The following is a 16,429-nucleotide window of genomic DNA, read 5'->3' on the forward strand; positions in this document are numbered from 1 at the left end:
ACACTGCTCACCTCCGTAATATGAGGAAGGGGCTAGAAAATGTGCCCTAAACATTGTTGCTTCTTTCAAACCCTGTCCAGCCTACTGCAGTTGGAGCGGATCCTATCTCATGTGGTCGAAATACAAAATTTAAGATGAAACACAAGGTTTTACCACTTATTATTGGTACATGGAATGTACGTACGCTTCAAGACAACCCATTAACAGATCGCCCAGAAAGAAGAACAGCTCTGGTAGCCAGAGAGCTTGCAAGATTTAACATTAACATTGCGGCCCTGTGTGAAACTCATCTAGCCAATGAAGGTCAGTTCACAGAAACAGGAGGCGGCTACACATTCTTTTGATGTGGACGTAGCAGTGACCAACGTCGTGAGTCTGGAGTTGGCTTAGCGATTAATAACCATCTTGTTCGCCAACTTGCCAGTCTTCCTAAGGGTGTGAATGATCGACTCATGACACTACATCTCCCATTACTAAGTGGAAAACAAGCCACACTGATCAATGCCTACACACCCACAATGACAAATCCAGATGAAGTAAAGGAAAAGTTTTATGAAGATCTTGATGCCCTACTTTCATCTGTGAAGCGCACCGATAGGCTGATTTTACTTGGTGATTTCAATGCAAGAATGGGGTCCGATCAGTCTACCTGGGATGGCGTTATTGGTAAAAATGGAATTGGCACGTGTAATAGCAATGGCCTGTTGCTATTGAAGACATGTGCTGCTCATGATCTGGTCATTACTAATATCATTTTTCGCCTACCTACTCGTAAAAAGACGTCCTGACTGCTGGACTGACCATAGACTCATCATTTCCAAGTTAAATATTCACATCAAACCAAAGAATTGTCCACAGGGAAACAGAGTTGTGATGAAAAAGATCAACGTCAGTACACTGGAAAACCCTGACGTAGTAGCTTCATTAGTAAAAAGATCTTGACAATCAATTCCTGGAGCTGCAAATACAGGAAAATGCTGAGAAGGACTGGGAATGTTTCCGGGACATCTTGCACTCTTCTGCACTTAAGGTTCTTGGACCCTCATATAGGAAGCAGCAGGACTGGATTGATGAAAGCGATGAAGAGATTAAGGCCTTGCTTGCCGAAAAACACCATCTTTACCACACTCATCAGAACGACCCGTCGTCAACTGCAAAGAAAAATGCTTTTATAAACGCTCGCAGGATTGTACAGAGCAAGCTCCGCAAGATGCAGGACTCCTGGCTGAGTGCCAAAGCAGATGAAATCCAGAAGTTTGCTGATAGAAACGATGCCAAACAATTCTATGAAGCCCTTAGATCCCTGTATGAACCTCAGCCCTTAGGAAGCTCTCCTTTACTGGATTCGAGTAGTGCAACTCTTTTATCAATGAGAAGACCCTGATTTTACAGCATTGGGCCGAGCATTTCCACTCTGTGCTGAACCGCCCATCCACCATCAATAATGAGGCGATTGACAGGATACCCCAGGTAGGTATCAACTATAGCCTGGATGCCCTACCATCAGAGTCTGAAACCTCACAGGCCATCAGTCAATGTTCCAGTGGTAAGGCGCCAGGATCTGATGCAATCCCAGCAGAAGTCTATAAGGCTGGTGGTGCTGTGCTTGTTGAAAAACTTACCCAGTTGTTTCGATCTTTCTGGAAACAAGGTTCCATTTCTCAGGAACTGAAAGACGCGTCCATCGTGCACCTCTACAAGAGGAAGGGAAATCGACAAGTCTGTGATAATTATAGAGGAATATCACTTCTCTCCGTTGCAGGCAAGATCTTTGCACGAGTGATTGAATGTCTTATAAATATTTTCATTTGGTTGCCCCACTGCCTGAAAGTGAATATGGACAAAACTGAGATTGTTTATTTGTTCATTATTTTTCATTTCAATCCCAATGCAGTCTAGGTGAATTTCAGCAGTTGGATTTTTATGTTTCAAGCTGATTTTTCTTTCCATGAGTCTTTCCCCATTTGTTTTTAGGGCTCCCAGATTGTTCCAATTTCTTCCAATTGCATCCTCAAGGACTTGATTGATGGCCAACTATGTCTATTTATTGTTTCTGTAGCTAGCATTTCTAAATTTCACTAAGAGAATATCTGTAAGATCCAGGGGTTTCTGATGGAGGGTCCAGGGCTTTGCGATGCAGTGTTACTAGTCTCTGTTTTGTTTGTCACTGTTTTGGATACAATCCATTATTTTCTGAAATTTTGACAAAACTCAAATCCATCAAATACACACACACACACACACACACACACATACATACTGCATGTATAGTACTTTGTCAAATTACACAAGCAAAATATGTTATTACACTGTTTAGTCTAAGGAGAACATCTGATGTTTTAAGGAAACTTTAAAAGTATGACATAGGTTTTCTTAGCTGCGTAAAAAAACTCCGCTGAGAGGAACAATGCTCTTAACAGGATTAATTAATGCAAGTAGATAAATCAGTACTTAGCCACCATCGAACTCACGTAGGCAAAATCACATTGTACGCTATGGACTAATTTAATAAATAGAACAACTACTACTTAGATCTCTGGTTATTATCATCTATGCCAATTAGACTGCTCATTTATGAGCACACCAAGTGTTAATTTGCTCTTTTGTTGTTTATTAACTACTCCGTTTCTAAACACAAAAGAGTGGCTAACATCTCTTAAATCTTCAATACAATTTTTCAGTGCCTCCTAGCCTAGAAATACAGAAACTATCAATATCAGTGTAGAGGGACTATTGACAGTGGAGGTTTAAATTTCTCATCAGTTCCCTTCCTTTTTGATTGGCAAGTGAAGAAGGGCTGGAGAGAGAGCAAAGCTAAAGAATACATAATATAGAAACACAGCATTAATATTCAATTAATATTGAATGTAAATTCTTCAGCTTGTAAGAGATAACCATGTGGAGAGTAGGTTTCATTATTGTGAATTGGCTCTTTTGACTTCCCTAGATCCTCCGGTAGTCATCTACACAGAATCAAACAGCTACTAGGATTTGTGAAATTTAATGAAATATCAGCAATATTCCTCAATAGCTGGACATTTTTTTCTATGCCTTTAAAAAGTGATGCTATTTTTATTACATTATCTGTCTGAGTTTGCAGAGCAAATGTGAATTTAAGTAGGCTAGGGAAATTTGACGAGTATTTTCAGAATCAAAATTCTGCATTTTGGGAATGGGATTATTGCATTTGTTATTAAAGAGATTGTTGCTTCTGATAGGTCTTAGTTTACAGTTGTAAATAAATAGGAAACAAAGATGTCACAAGAAACTGTCTTGCTTGTTCACTGCACATGTGAAAGGGTCAGGCTCATTTCCCCATGCACCGCACTATAACCACTGGCAATGTTTCTCAGCAGATGAGAAATTGGACATCTAGAGCAGTGGTTCTCAACCTGTGGGTCGGGACCCCATTTGGGGTCGAACGACCATTTCACGGGGATCGCCAAACAAGGCTGTCCGCCATTTTTTCCCCCTTTTCTTTGGCCATGCCCCTAGCACCCGGTGATGTATAAGTGGTTGGGGGTCACCATAACATGGGGAACTGTATTATGAAGTCACGGCATTAGAAAGGTTGAGAACCACTGATCTAGAGTATCTTATACTAGTTCTATATGTCAGTTGATTAGGTGAGTGAGTAAGGAGACAAATTAGATTATAATGCTGTTACTTGTCAAAAGTAGCTGCCTGTTCATTCTCAGGATAAAGCAGAATGGATATGTACTGTATATAAGTAGAGGGTTTCCATGTTTAGCGGACAGCTACTTTTTCTTGTAGGAAAGCCTACATCTTCACTAAAGATAATAGCCCTGTTTTTATGGAGGACAAAACCAAGGTGCCCAGTTCACCCCCAGCTGCATAAAGTATGGAAAGAAATACATACTCTAGATAAAAGGATATAGATAATTTGAAGTTGAAAAGAAGAGTAAGTTACTTCAATTAAATATTACTCATCTTTTTTCTTTGCCAAATTAGTATCTGTTCTAGATGATAAGTTCATAAGCAATATATATTTGTTCATTCAATTAAAATATCTGTACTCTTGTTTGTCAGACTGTTTTCCTGTTGCCTCAAACTGAAAGTAAGATTTACTGAGATGAAACAGATGGGATTACAAGAATATCAGCAACTGAATTGAACTATTTAGATCCAGTTTTTCCTATAATATATTAAGCTATCATCTTCTTTAGTTTGCTTCTAACAGACTTCCTGTGAGATATTCTTTCACTGTTAATAGAAAAACTTTGAGGTAGCTGTGTTATATAACTGTGTCTTTTATCTTTATTAGTCTGGAAACTGACAATTACACTATTTAAGTGATTCCAGAATTAATGTATTTCATTCCATTTACACTGGAATTAAAACAAAAAGTACAGATTATAATAGCAGTAATTCTGCTCTCTGTAAATCTTTGGGTTATGGAGGTAACAAGTTATTTCACATCATACTGTATTAAGGAAAGTCTAGACTCAGTAGACAGGTTGAGTGATTTGCTCAATAACCTCAGGCAACCAGGACCCGAAGGAACTTTTGAAATATCACACTGTGTTATTTCGTGCTTCAGCTGGGTGAAGTTTATTAATGTAAGCTATTGATGATACAAAGACCTTTATGCCAAGTGAACTTGGATGTCTCAGCTTATAACTCAACTTCTTTCCTAACATGCTACATTTGCTTGTGTACCAAGTATTGTTTTAATTGAATAGCACTTAGAAGCATACATACTGAAGTGATGTGTACAAAGCTATTGTTTAAAAAATGCTGGAAGAAAAGAATAGAATAGACAGAGAGGTAAGAAGGACTGTAAAAGAAGAAAAGCTAGGAAAAGTTAGGAGACTGAGTGAAATAGCAAGAATAAGGTAGGCTAGATAGCAATGATTTACCAGTAGTAACTGATGCATGTCACATATGGCAATTGTAAAGTTGCAATTAAAAAATAGCAAAGTTAAACTGATGGGAAATGTGAAAAATAAACTAGGAAGCCGAAAGAACAGCAGGAAAAAAGAACAAGTATTTGTGAAAAGGCCTTAGAGTACTACCTGATTAGAAACTGAATGTGTATTAACCCTGTAAGAAACTGTTACTTACTAGAGCAATCTAAGGGTCATATATGCCCAAGGATTTGCTGATACAGTTCTACAGAGGAATTATTGAGTCTGTCATTTATACCTCAATAATTGTCTAGTTTGGCACAGCAACCAAACATGACAGATACAGACTTCAACATATAGTTAGGACTGCAGAAAAAATAATCACAACCAGCCTGCCTTCCATTGAGGATCTGTATGCTGCATGAACCAGAAAGAGGGTTGAGAAAATATATACAGACCCTTCACATCCTGGACATAAACTGTTTCAACTTCTCCACCTAGGATGCTTCTATACGGCACTGCATGCCAAAACAACTAGACACAGGCAGTTTTCCCCGTGCCAACACTCTGCTGAACAATTTATTCCCACAGCGCTGTCTTGGGCCTAAAGATGTTACCCATATAGTAGGTTGTATTGCTATTATCCTTCTCATCTTCTTTCTCAACTTTCTGTTTTTCTCATCTTCTCAATCTTCCCCTATTAGTATCTTATGAATTATCCCTTAGGATTAATGATTGTAACTATGATTATGACCTATCACTTTGTTTGTATGTATACTGAGAGCTTATGAACCAGAGACAAATTCCTTGTGTGTCCAATCACACTTGGCCAATAAATAATTCTGTATTTAATGGTTTTACCATGACATGTGGCTGTCTACTTTTTCCTTTTATGCCTGTTAAGAAATGATTCCAAGATATCAATCTGCATTTTTGTTTTCTTCAGTTATGTATATTCTGAGAAGTGTACATTTTGAAATCATGAGTCTTGTCCAGTAAAAGGGAACAATTTAGTTGTACCCTAGATTTGACTATAAAATGGATATTGTGATATATTTTAAGTGGAATATGCAAATGTTCATCTTGAATATAAATTAATATAAACAAATAAAAAATAAAGCAAGTCTAGAACTACATTACTCAGTAATCACATAAGAGATGCATTGATATTTTTTCAAATTATTTTCTTTCATTATAAACTAGAAATATTGCCCTAAAATTACAATAATACCTACTTAGTTGGTAGTCACAGTCAGTATAATATATGCTGTACTTCTGCAAGTCTGTTAAAAGATCTTTGTTCTAACCAAAAGCGTTACCTATCAATATTTTGTTCTTGCTAGAAATATGTATTTTATCACAGATTTGAGTCAGTAGATGGCTCTCTTGAGTTTTCCTTGGTACACCTAACATTGTAAATAGCTACCCTAGATTTTCAAATTATAAAAGAATTTGTTTTTCTTCGTGATTTTAAAAGAAAATCTTAACTCAATTTTAATGCTTGTTTTGTTTTGCATCATTTTCTATCCCACATTATTTTCTCATTAATATGCATCATCAATTTTTTGTACAGTATCAGATATATAAACTGAATTTTATGTAACTAAAGTCACAATGTTTCCTAAGTGGAATAATATAGAATAAATAAAATGAGGAAGAAGTAGAGAGGAAGCTTACCATTAGTAACTCATATATACATCACTTATGGTAACTGTAAGACTACCTGATTAAATAATATGGCTCTAGTATAGAGATTAGATTTTATATTAGTGGTTTATTAGTAGTTTTCCCGCAAGTGAAATTCACAGATATACCAGTCTACATACCCACTTAATTCATTATTTGGTGAAAAACCCATTACAGTTCCTTGAAGTTTGATTTTATTCTGTCTTGCATGAAAATTCTACAAGAAGTAAAGAAGTGTTCATCAATATCCTCAAAATTTCTTCGTCTTTAGTGTATAAAAGCTGTTATAAAACAATTCAATTTCAACTTCACCTTGCCCTGCCAAATATTGATGTATAGGTATGGATTTCTTATACACAAGGGAAACAGAAAGGCTAAAGGAGACACAATTATTCCCCATTATAATTCATGGATTTTTATTTATTTAATATCTAGAATATTACTGTCATAATATTATACATATGTATAAATATTAGACAAAGCATCCTATAATAATTATCTTTTCGTTATTATAATTCTCTGTTTTTACAAAAGGATGAAAATATTCAAAGACTTTTAAGGAGTGAATGTCTGCAGTATGCACTTAAATCCTAGATGAAAGGCAACTGTGATTTACTTCCTGCTCCTGATACTATTAGACAGTATGGTTAATTTTCTGTTATTGTCTTAATTTGAGGAATTAGAATCTTTCTTTAAATAGTCCTTATTATGTTTTGTAAATTGAAGATTAGTTCCCTATTTGGTTTCCTCTGTCAAGGTCCTGATCAAAGTGAATTGTTTTTCCAGAACAGAAGAATGCTGGAAATTCCTTCAAAGCTTCCATTAGTATGTAACATTCTATTTAAGCATCAAACATTCATCTTAAGAATTAATAGATTATGCTGCAGTTCAATGAATATTTAGTTGTTGCAGTTTTTGGCAAGATTTCAAAAGTGGTTTGCTATTATTGCCTGCTTCCCAGGGCTGAGAAAAAATGATTGGCCCAAAGTTACCCAGCTGGCTTTGTGCCTAAGGTGGGACTAGAACTCATGGCTTTCAAGATTCTAGCTGGTGCCTTAATCACTACAACAAACTGACTCCCTAATATAGTTTACAGGTTTGACAAGCACTGTAAAATGCCAGCAATGTCAATTGTTGTCTTAATAGAACAGAACAGAATATTCTTTATTGGCCAAGTATGATTGGACACACAAGGAATTTGTCTCTGGTGCATAAGTTCTCAGTGTATATACAAAAAACAAAGTGATACGTCACAGATCATAAATCATAGTTACAATAATATATTATAAGATACAAACAAGAAATGATAAATCATAAGATAATAATAGAAGGTAGTAGGAAAGATGAGAAAATGAGAAAGATGAAAAGATGAGAAAGTGAGAAAGATGAAAAAGATAATAGCAATACAGCCTAATATAGATATGTGGCTATTAAAGCTACTGTAAATAATCCCTTGTTCTGAAAGAATCTCTGAAACAGGGGTGTCAAACTCGCAACGTCACATGATGTATCATGACTTTTTTTTCCATTGCCGCAATGGAGTGGGCGTGGTTTTGGCATGACACATCTGGACTGCGGGCCGGCAGTTTGATATCCCTGCTCTAAAATAAACTCCCAATATAAGTTGTTGTATCGAATTTAGTGCCATTTTAAAATTTAGAGGGATAATACTATTTTTTCCATGTTGACCTTAGAGAAAGCAAGCAAACTCGGGGAACAAAAATAAAAATAAAAATAGTTATTTATTTCTATAGTTTATATTGTTGCCATTTCATAGGGTAGCAAATTGCTAGTGCTCTATTTTGTGCATTAAAATTTTGGGAAGAGTACTGGTTATTATTATTATTATTATTAAAGTCCAAAAAACATTTAGCTGAAATGACAATGCCTGCAATTCATATTTGGAAAATTTTGGCCTTGGCTGTACATTGTGCTGTACAGATACAATCTATAAGCATTTCATACAAGTATGTTTGAAGAAAAATTATGTATAAAACCAGTGCATCTTGCATTCCAATCAAATGATTTGGACGATAAGCATATGAAGCTATAGATTTCTGGATGCTTTGAAATTCATTTTCATGTATGACACTTAGAGCCATGTCAACTGGATGTAAATTTACAAGACAAATGCCTCCTATCTCCTTTTGGTTCAGTATTAGCAAGCTGGATGTTCATATGGAAAAAGAAGTTCATGAGTGATTCTTCTAGGTGACCATCTTTACAATTAACACATGACTTCAAATCTGCCTTGTTCAGTACAGCCACATCTACCAGCTGCTGATTTAATTAATGTTATCTTTGCATAGCAACAAAATAATTTTGTGCACTGTTTCTCAAAGACTATATAATTTTAACATTTATGACATATTGATAGTGGGCAGTCTGTGTGGTGGACTAGGATATCTTTGGATTAGGTCAATAAAAGATGCCCAAATGTTGTCAAGGTTTTCTGTATCTTTAATTGCACACAAAAGTGCCAAAAGAAGGAGGGAAAGGACCACAGTCAACCACACTTTGTTTATAGATAAACTAGCACCAGTCTTTTTTGTCTTGATAACTTGATGATCTGTAGCAAACAGACTATTTCACTGTAGTGTGAACTAATTAAAATTATTTGCTTCAGCACTTGTTGTAAATAATCACTGAACTTTTTAAAAAAATTCCAGCCTTAAAAAATCCCAAATGGTTAATTTAGCTGATATAATGATTTCTAAAATGTCTCGATTGCCAACTGTATAGTTGAACAGAGATGTTGGTAAGTTGAGAAGTACATGTTTGAATATTATTGCAACAGATTTATTTCTACCCTTGGTATATCTTTATTTTGTCTATTTAGAGAGATTATACCTTTTGTACACTGTAAGCATGTACATGTTGCTTTTTAAAACTATAAATGTGCTTATTTTGTTTCTGTACTAAAAAAATTAGATTTCCTCCCCCCTCTCATGTTTTGCTCTTTTTCTCTCACTCTAAATGTTTTCATTTCAAATGATTACCATGTGCCTGAATGGTTCCCCCTCCCGCTTTTTTTTTTTTTTTCTAACCAGAACCAAACAACTCCTGAGAGAACAGGAGCCAAGGTTCAATTTGTGGACATTAGACAGTTATGTAGTCTAGGAAAATAGAATCTAGAAGCAGGCGTGAGAAAGTGGCTCCCTCCCCTCCTTTCTTTTCCTTCTTGTCCTACTTGATTTAGAGGTAATTCACATTCGCGAAAAGTAGCAGCGGCTCCAAGCAAAATGAAGACAGAACGCAGAAAGAATCGGGCGAAATTGATGTTAAAAATTGGGCAGTTGGGTTTTGGGGAGGACCACATCCCTCCCAAATCCTACAGCCCAGATGTAGTGACCTCTACTGCAGTCTAGCAACGGAGGAACCGGGCACCTGGATATCCAAAGGCAGCCCAAGGCTGCCAGCTCTTCGGCCCTTGGAACTGCTGTTAAGCCCCTCAGGGTAGCCCCGCAGCTACGGTACAGCGCTTCCGGGAGAGAGGTGCCGCCCTGCCGGGGATCTACCAGGAGGCCGGCGCGGAAGGAAGAGAAGCCACGAAGGCGATTTGCTCCAGACACAGCCACACATCGCTCTTTGTTGTCACGGGGGCCGAGGCGCCTTTCCACATGAGTCACCTTTCCCGTCCGGAAGGTCAAAGCTGGGTCCGACCGTGTCGAGCGACGCGGAATGCACGAGGAAGGCAGGGTTGGGACGACAGTTGGGGGGGGGGGGGTTCGAGGGACGAGACGCCGCCGCCGCCGCCGCCGGTTAGGAGCCTTCGGTGCCAAAGCCTTTAGTCCCAACGGGGGAGACTTTCCGGAGCAAGGAGGAAAGACCCAGACGGCAGATTACAACTTCGCTTCCCTGAGGGCTCCGAGCTCTCTTTCTCACACCCCCATTTCTTTCCCTCAAGAGCAGGTGCTTTCTCGTCTCCCACCCTCCGCCTCACCTCAGCAGCGGCCACACGACCTCGCTCTCCCACACCCACGTTTTTGGCGCGCTCTCCCTCCTTTTCCCCCTGCCGGGCACCTTCTTTCTCTCCCCCCACGCGCTCCGCGGTTCTCGCACGAGCGCTGAGCGGCGATCACAAAAGCCCCACTGGAAGGCTAAGGGGAGGCCGCCTGTAGCTCTCTTGGCGACGGGCAGTTGCCGTCGGCCGAGCCTTTTCAGCCCCCCCCCCCATCATCTCGCTGGCTTGTTCTCGCCTCGTTTCCCAAACCGCTCGTTGTTGCTGTTTTGTGTTGGGTGGGGGGAATCGCCCCGCTTTTAACTCCCCACCCACGCCCCAAGGACAAATCCCCTCCCTCGGTTGCCTTGGGAAGGAAGGGAGAGGGAGGTTGTGTGTGTGTCTGTGTGTGTGACGGGGTGTCGGCAAGGGTGGGACTGAAGTGCTTTGATGAAGTCTTTTTCTCTCAGGAGCCAAAGCGTGCACTTTCCAGATGCTGCTTTCCGAAGCACTCGGCGGCAGCTCTGACGAGGAGGAGGAAGACGCGGCGGTGACCCGAGCGATGGAAGCGGCAATTCCCATTGCCGCCGCCGCCGCCATGGAGAACCAGGCATGAGCTGAGTCGAGTCGTCGAGGCAGTATCGCAATCTAGACAACCCGCCACAGCCGCGGTGGCTGCTGCTTGTTGCTGCGCTCTTGGTTCGGTCCGAAGCCGTGAGAGGGCTTCAGGTGTGGGGTGACCTCGTGACTTTTTCCGTCCTTTGCCCTTGGCCGTAGGGCGATGGATTCGCGCCTAGGCTGAGGAGCTCAAGCCCGGCGCCCTTTCCGCGGAGCTTGAGTCGGGCGCGCGAGGGAAGCGCGGGTCGGAGAGGCCATGGCCGCGGCCATCGCCAGCGGTTTGATTCGCCAGAAGCGCCAAGCGCGCGACTTGCAGCACTGGGACCGGCCCTCGGCCAACAGGCGGCGCAACAGCCCCAGCAAGAACCGCGGACTTTGCAATGGCAACCTGGTGGATATCTTCTCCAAGGTCCGCATCTTTGGGCTCAAGAAGAGGAGGTTGCGGCGCCAAGGTGTGTGTGTGTCTGCCTGTGTGCTGTCTGTTTATCTGTTTGTGTGCGCCTGCGTGTGTTTTGAAGCGAAAGTTTTGAATTGTGGCTGCTCAAGTTGGGGCTATAACAGGTAGCCTTCGACTGACCACCACAATTGAACCCAAAGTTTATGTTGCTAAGTGAGAAATGGGTTAAGCGAGTTTTGCCCCATTTTACAACTTGTCTTGCCACATTTGTTAAGTGAATCATTGCAGTTGTTAAATTAGCAAAAATGGTGGTTAAATGAATCTGGTTTCCCTGTTGACTTTGCTGGTCAGAAGGTTGCAAAAGGGGATCACATGATCCCAGGGCACTGCAACTGTCATAAATGTGAACCAGTGGCCGAGCATCTGAATGTAAATCATGTGACCATGGGGATGCTGCAATGGTCATAAGTGTGAAAAATGGTCAGAAGTCATTTTTTTCCCAATGCCATTATAATTTCAAATGGTCACTAAGCAAACAGTTGTAAATCGAGGACTACCTATACCCTTTTAATAAAGGACAGAGAATGAATGAGGAAACAAACAAATAGATAAGAGAAATGACCTCCCCATACTTTCTTGATGCTTCCATTAGGACTTGCAGTTGAGGAAAAAAAGGCTCTCCCATTCGCTCTTTCAGATCACTCAGTGCCCATTGTAGAGATGTATTGAGTGCTAATCTGGCAGAAGTGGTTCTCCTGGCTTTCATTAAGCAGTAATCTGAAACAAGTTTTCCACCATAAGCATGCATATGAACAAATGTCTAAACCCCCTACTAAATTATATTTTGTGTGTAAATGGTATAGTTAAAAAGACAAAAATCCATTTAATTATAATCAATAATCAAGCTTACCACTGAGATGCTGATAGTATTTATAACACTTTATATAAATGATGGAACAACAATCCACCATGTCTGTGTTTTGAGTACTTTGATTACAAGTACTGTGTTTCAAACGCTGCAATATTTGGTGAAGTGATTGGGAAAACTGCTCTCAATAAATCCATTTACTTTTGATGTAGTTAAGAGAATTATAAAAAAAAGTCTGGCCTTGTGCCCCAGCCTTCTGATGGGTTCAACCATGCTACTAATGCTTGAGATGGGTCTAGTAATTATTTAGAATACTAGATGGGTGTAGTAATTATTTAGAATAATTAATGCCGAGAACAGGTATGTGGCACTGTGCAAATGAGATCCTTTATGCCACTTCATTTTCATGCAGAACAAAATGCTTAAAAAGCATTTTTCCAAATGTTTTAGTTGAGCTGGGTAAACTCTCAGAGGGCTTAAAGTACAACAGAAAATGTTACTCTTTAAGACCTATGAACAGTATTCCAACTTGTTTCCAATACAGTTGTGTGAAAATGATTAAGAAACCTTGAAGCCCTGTAGAGATAACAAGGAGAAAAATAGTATGTGTACTGTAAGACAAAATCAGTAATGGAAAAAACATATGATTTAAAAGTAAATCTCCAAAACCAATCATGTTTGATTTTCTCATTGCTTTCATTTCCCCCAGAAGATTGTCTTAATATTAATAAATTTAACAAAATCTATTTGAAGGCAATTTTTCTAATGTAAAAGATAATTTATAATTTTTCCAGTACTAACAATTTACATGGAGAGAAGGAAACAAAGTTTTTATAGGAAAATAAGCCTGATCAGAGAACAAACTGCCCAATCTATGATAAACTAAAATGTCCAAAAGATGCACATGAAAAAATGTGACAATTTGAGATGGGATAATAAATGTAGCATTCAGTGCATTTTGACTGATTTTCAAAAATTAATAAATTAGCAAGATAAGATGTGTTAGACATTTGATGGCACTGTAACTTTAAGTATTCAGAGAAATTGAAGTGGAGAACCCTTAATGAGTAAATATAGGGAAATTCCAATTCCATAACAACCGGTCTTTGCATGTTATGGCTGTCTCACTCTGATTATGCTGACTTTTAGTGATTGTCTTCCTTTGCATTCTGGGATACATTACCAGATTTTGGGATACCCCCCTAACACTTGCCTCTTCCTCTTCAGTTTATATTCGTTTTATTCCATTTCTTCCCTTTCTGTGAACAGTACAACACTATGTGATTTCCACCTCACCTTCAATTTATTATTTTGTATTTCTTTTCACCTGTGCAATCACCAAGATGATCTTCCACGGCAAAGAGCTATAATTTAGGGAATCTTTAGGCTAATATTAATATTAGGCTAATATACTAGACGTTGTGTATTTTTGTTTTTCTCTATCATGCTCTCTCTTGTGTTCACAATTCAGTGGATAGTAGGGGTGGGGCAGAAATGCTGGCTTATATATTCTCATTGTACAAATGAATTTGACCAAAACATAAGCATATCATATAAAGAGGTGTGATAAACAAGCTGCTCTCATGGTTTAGAGAATTTCCTATTCTGGTTACACCTTATATTTGCAAAGGGTCAAAGTTCATATTATTCATGCACAAAGAAAATGTCCTTGATTTCTCCCAAAATGTTTTCCCCGTTTTATTTGAAAATTCTGCACGATTTTTAAATTTCTCCTTTATATGTAAAACAATGTATTGATCAAATTACCAAACGTACTAGAGAGCAATACTAAAATGTTTTCCTTGGCTAAGAAAACGATCCATACTTCATAACTGATACCTTACTTAGTGCATAAATTATACTTAAGAAGTTTCAGTAGTGTGAGGAAGACTAAAAGAATATCTTTAAATGAATAGATCAAGAATAAAAAGAGTTTTAAAGCTTTACACTGTCATTACAAGTGTGATTTAGCAATGGCATAGCTAACAGCTACTGTATATAGAATACTAAACTGATTGTTATAGATTATTGAAATAAAGTACAGATAGAATAGTGATGCTTATAGTTGTTAGATTCTGTGCCTGCTTAATAGCAATTTTGTCAACAAAGCAACATTAATGGATCAATTTGTAACCACATTTCTTAGTTTATAGCAAAGGCATTGGAAGACTTAGCAATTTTGTATAATTTTTATTTTGAAAGTTGTAAGAAAGAGATTTCTCATAAACTGTGATATTTGTCATTCAGTTAATCTATGACATGCAACTTAATACTACATTCTGTATTTTTATAGAATAAAATGACACTAATAGTAGCATATACTTTCAGGGTTTAGGTACGGAGATGAGATATGCATTATATCTATTTATATTTACTTAAGATTACCCAATGAAAGAAGAACTGTATTCAATAATATATCTATAAAATTAAAGTGAATGAATTGCTAGCCTTAAATCATAATGTTTATTATGTCAATAATGGTCTTAAATAAAAGTAACTTAAAATGTACAGTGACTATGTTAAAAATCAGGAAATCCAATATGTCCAAGTCATAAAGCTGATTAATTCTCTATTAGGAAATGCTTCTTCAGCCATGTACTATCACTTCAAAAGATAACAAAAGATGAAAACTTTGAATGTATATTTGTGTAATATTGTAATTTATTCATTTCACCTTCATTCAAGGCATTCCCTTTTTTGTATTTCAGTATTCAGATATAGAACATTTATAGAGAATATTCCTAGAAAGCATTTATAAAATGTTTGGGTTTTTTTTCCTTTTAACTCTTTTGTTTTAAATAGTAAATCTAGTAGATATGACAATATGACCATATCCCTTGTTTTTTACAATATAAAAGTATATTTGCTTCCTCAATATGATGACTTAAACATGATTTAACTTTAGAAACAAAAATCACTGTTCTCCAAAACATGAATTTTAAAAATGGAAAAATATTGACAAATATTTTCTTTAACCATATATCATAGCAGTTATATAAACAACTATTCATGTGTAAGTTTTACTTTGATACATTTTTATTGCTTGTAAGGAAAAAAGGTTGTTTTGCAAACATCTTAAGCTCATCACAAATCAGATTATTTTCCAAGTCCACAGGTTGTGTGATCAGTTTTATTGATCATCTATGATCAGAACTTGTTTAAAACAATATATGTTGTGAAGGAGTAAACCAGTTCAACTCAATTCAGTAATTAGATCTTGATTGGTGAAAAGTCTGAGCTAACCTAATGAACTGAATCATAATTAGAAATTAAATATTATTTTAGTTACTAATGATTAACTTTCACTGATTTTAGTAGCTGTACTTTAAGTGTGTTATCTTATGCGCTGAAACTTTTCATACTTTCATGGAACTATGTTAGGATTAGGTTGGAATGCCAGAAAATAGTTGTGAACAACAATTGAAGGAAAGCCCAACATAATTTAATGACAATAAAAAAAATTAAATGTGCTTACATTTTGTTATTGTTTCTGTTGATCTTTTGTCCTAATTGAGTCATCACAGTTGCAATTATTAATAAAGAAAATTTTCTCAGCCACACTGCTAAGCTACCATCAAAAATCATTTTCTTGTACAATAAATCCCTGAATAGACCAGGGATCTACTCAGATTGTTAAATAGTTTTCAGTCAAGTTTTACCTGTCATTGTTAATGATTAAAAGTATGATTAACTTTTTAATATTTTAAAATATAGTAATTAAATACAATTAAATAAACTTTTTGCAGTTTTCTTGTATTTATTTAGAAGTAAATTCCAATGACTTTAATGGGGATAATTCCTAGGTAGATAGTATAATTTGCACTTTAATTTGGTTGCTACAGAAGGTTTCTCCCAGATAAGCGTGCAAGATTGCAGCCTTAATCCAGTCATCATTTGGATAACAGTTAAGCAGTTAATTATTGTATGTTAGGAAATTGAAATGAAACATTTTACTAGTTTCATTTGCATCTTTCTTAAATGACCAATTGATAATATTTTTCTTAAAAGAAGTTTTAAGTTCACTGAAAATACTATCTTGTTGAAAAAAAATA

At 37.4% G+C, this 16,429-nt stretch overlaps 1 protein-coding gene across 7 annotated transcripts in view; it reads left to right on the plus strand.

The window, feature by feature from the left end:
* FGF14 (fibroblast growth factor 14) overlaps positions 1 to 16,429 on the plus strand; it is a 347,896-nt gene that overhangs the window by 200,716 nt on the left and 130,751 nt on the right. Inside the window, exons 1-2 of one of the 7 annotated variants that reach the window (XM_039337733.1) lie at positions 9,718 to 10,466; positions 10,965 to 11,564. The exons of 5 other annotated variants lie outside the window; for them this stretch is intronic. In XM_039337733.1, the coding sequence (XP_039193667.1) occupies positions 11,369 to 11,564 (196 nt within the window). In that variant the 5' untranslated portion in view covers positions 9,718 to 10,466; positions 10,965 to 11,368. Of the gene's footprint in view, positions 1 to 9,717; positions 11,565 to 16,429 lie in introns of those variants that run through there. One more of the 7 variants, XM_039337732.1, reaches the window with a different exon arrangement.

The sequence above is a fragment of the Crotalus tigris genome, unplaced genomic scaffold, assembly GCF_016545835.1.
Source record: "Crotalus tigris isolate CLP2741 ecotype Arizona unplaced genomic scaffold, ASM1654583v1 scf7180000017685.4511686, whole genome shotgun sequence".
Lineage (NCBI taxonomy): Eukaryota > Metazoa > Chordata > Lepidosauria > Squamata > Viperidae > Crotalus > Crotalus tigris.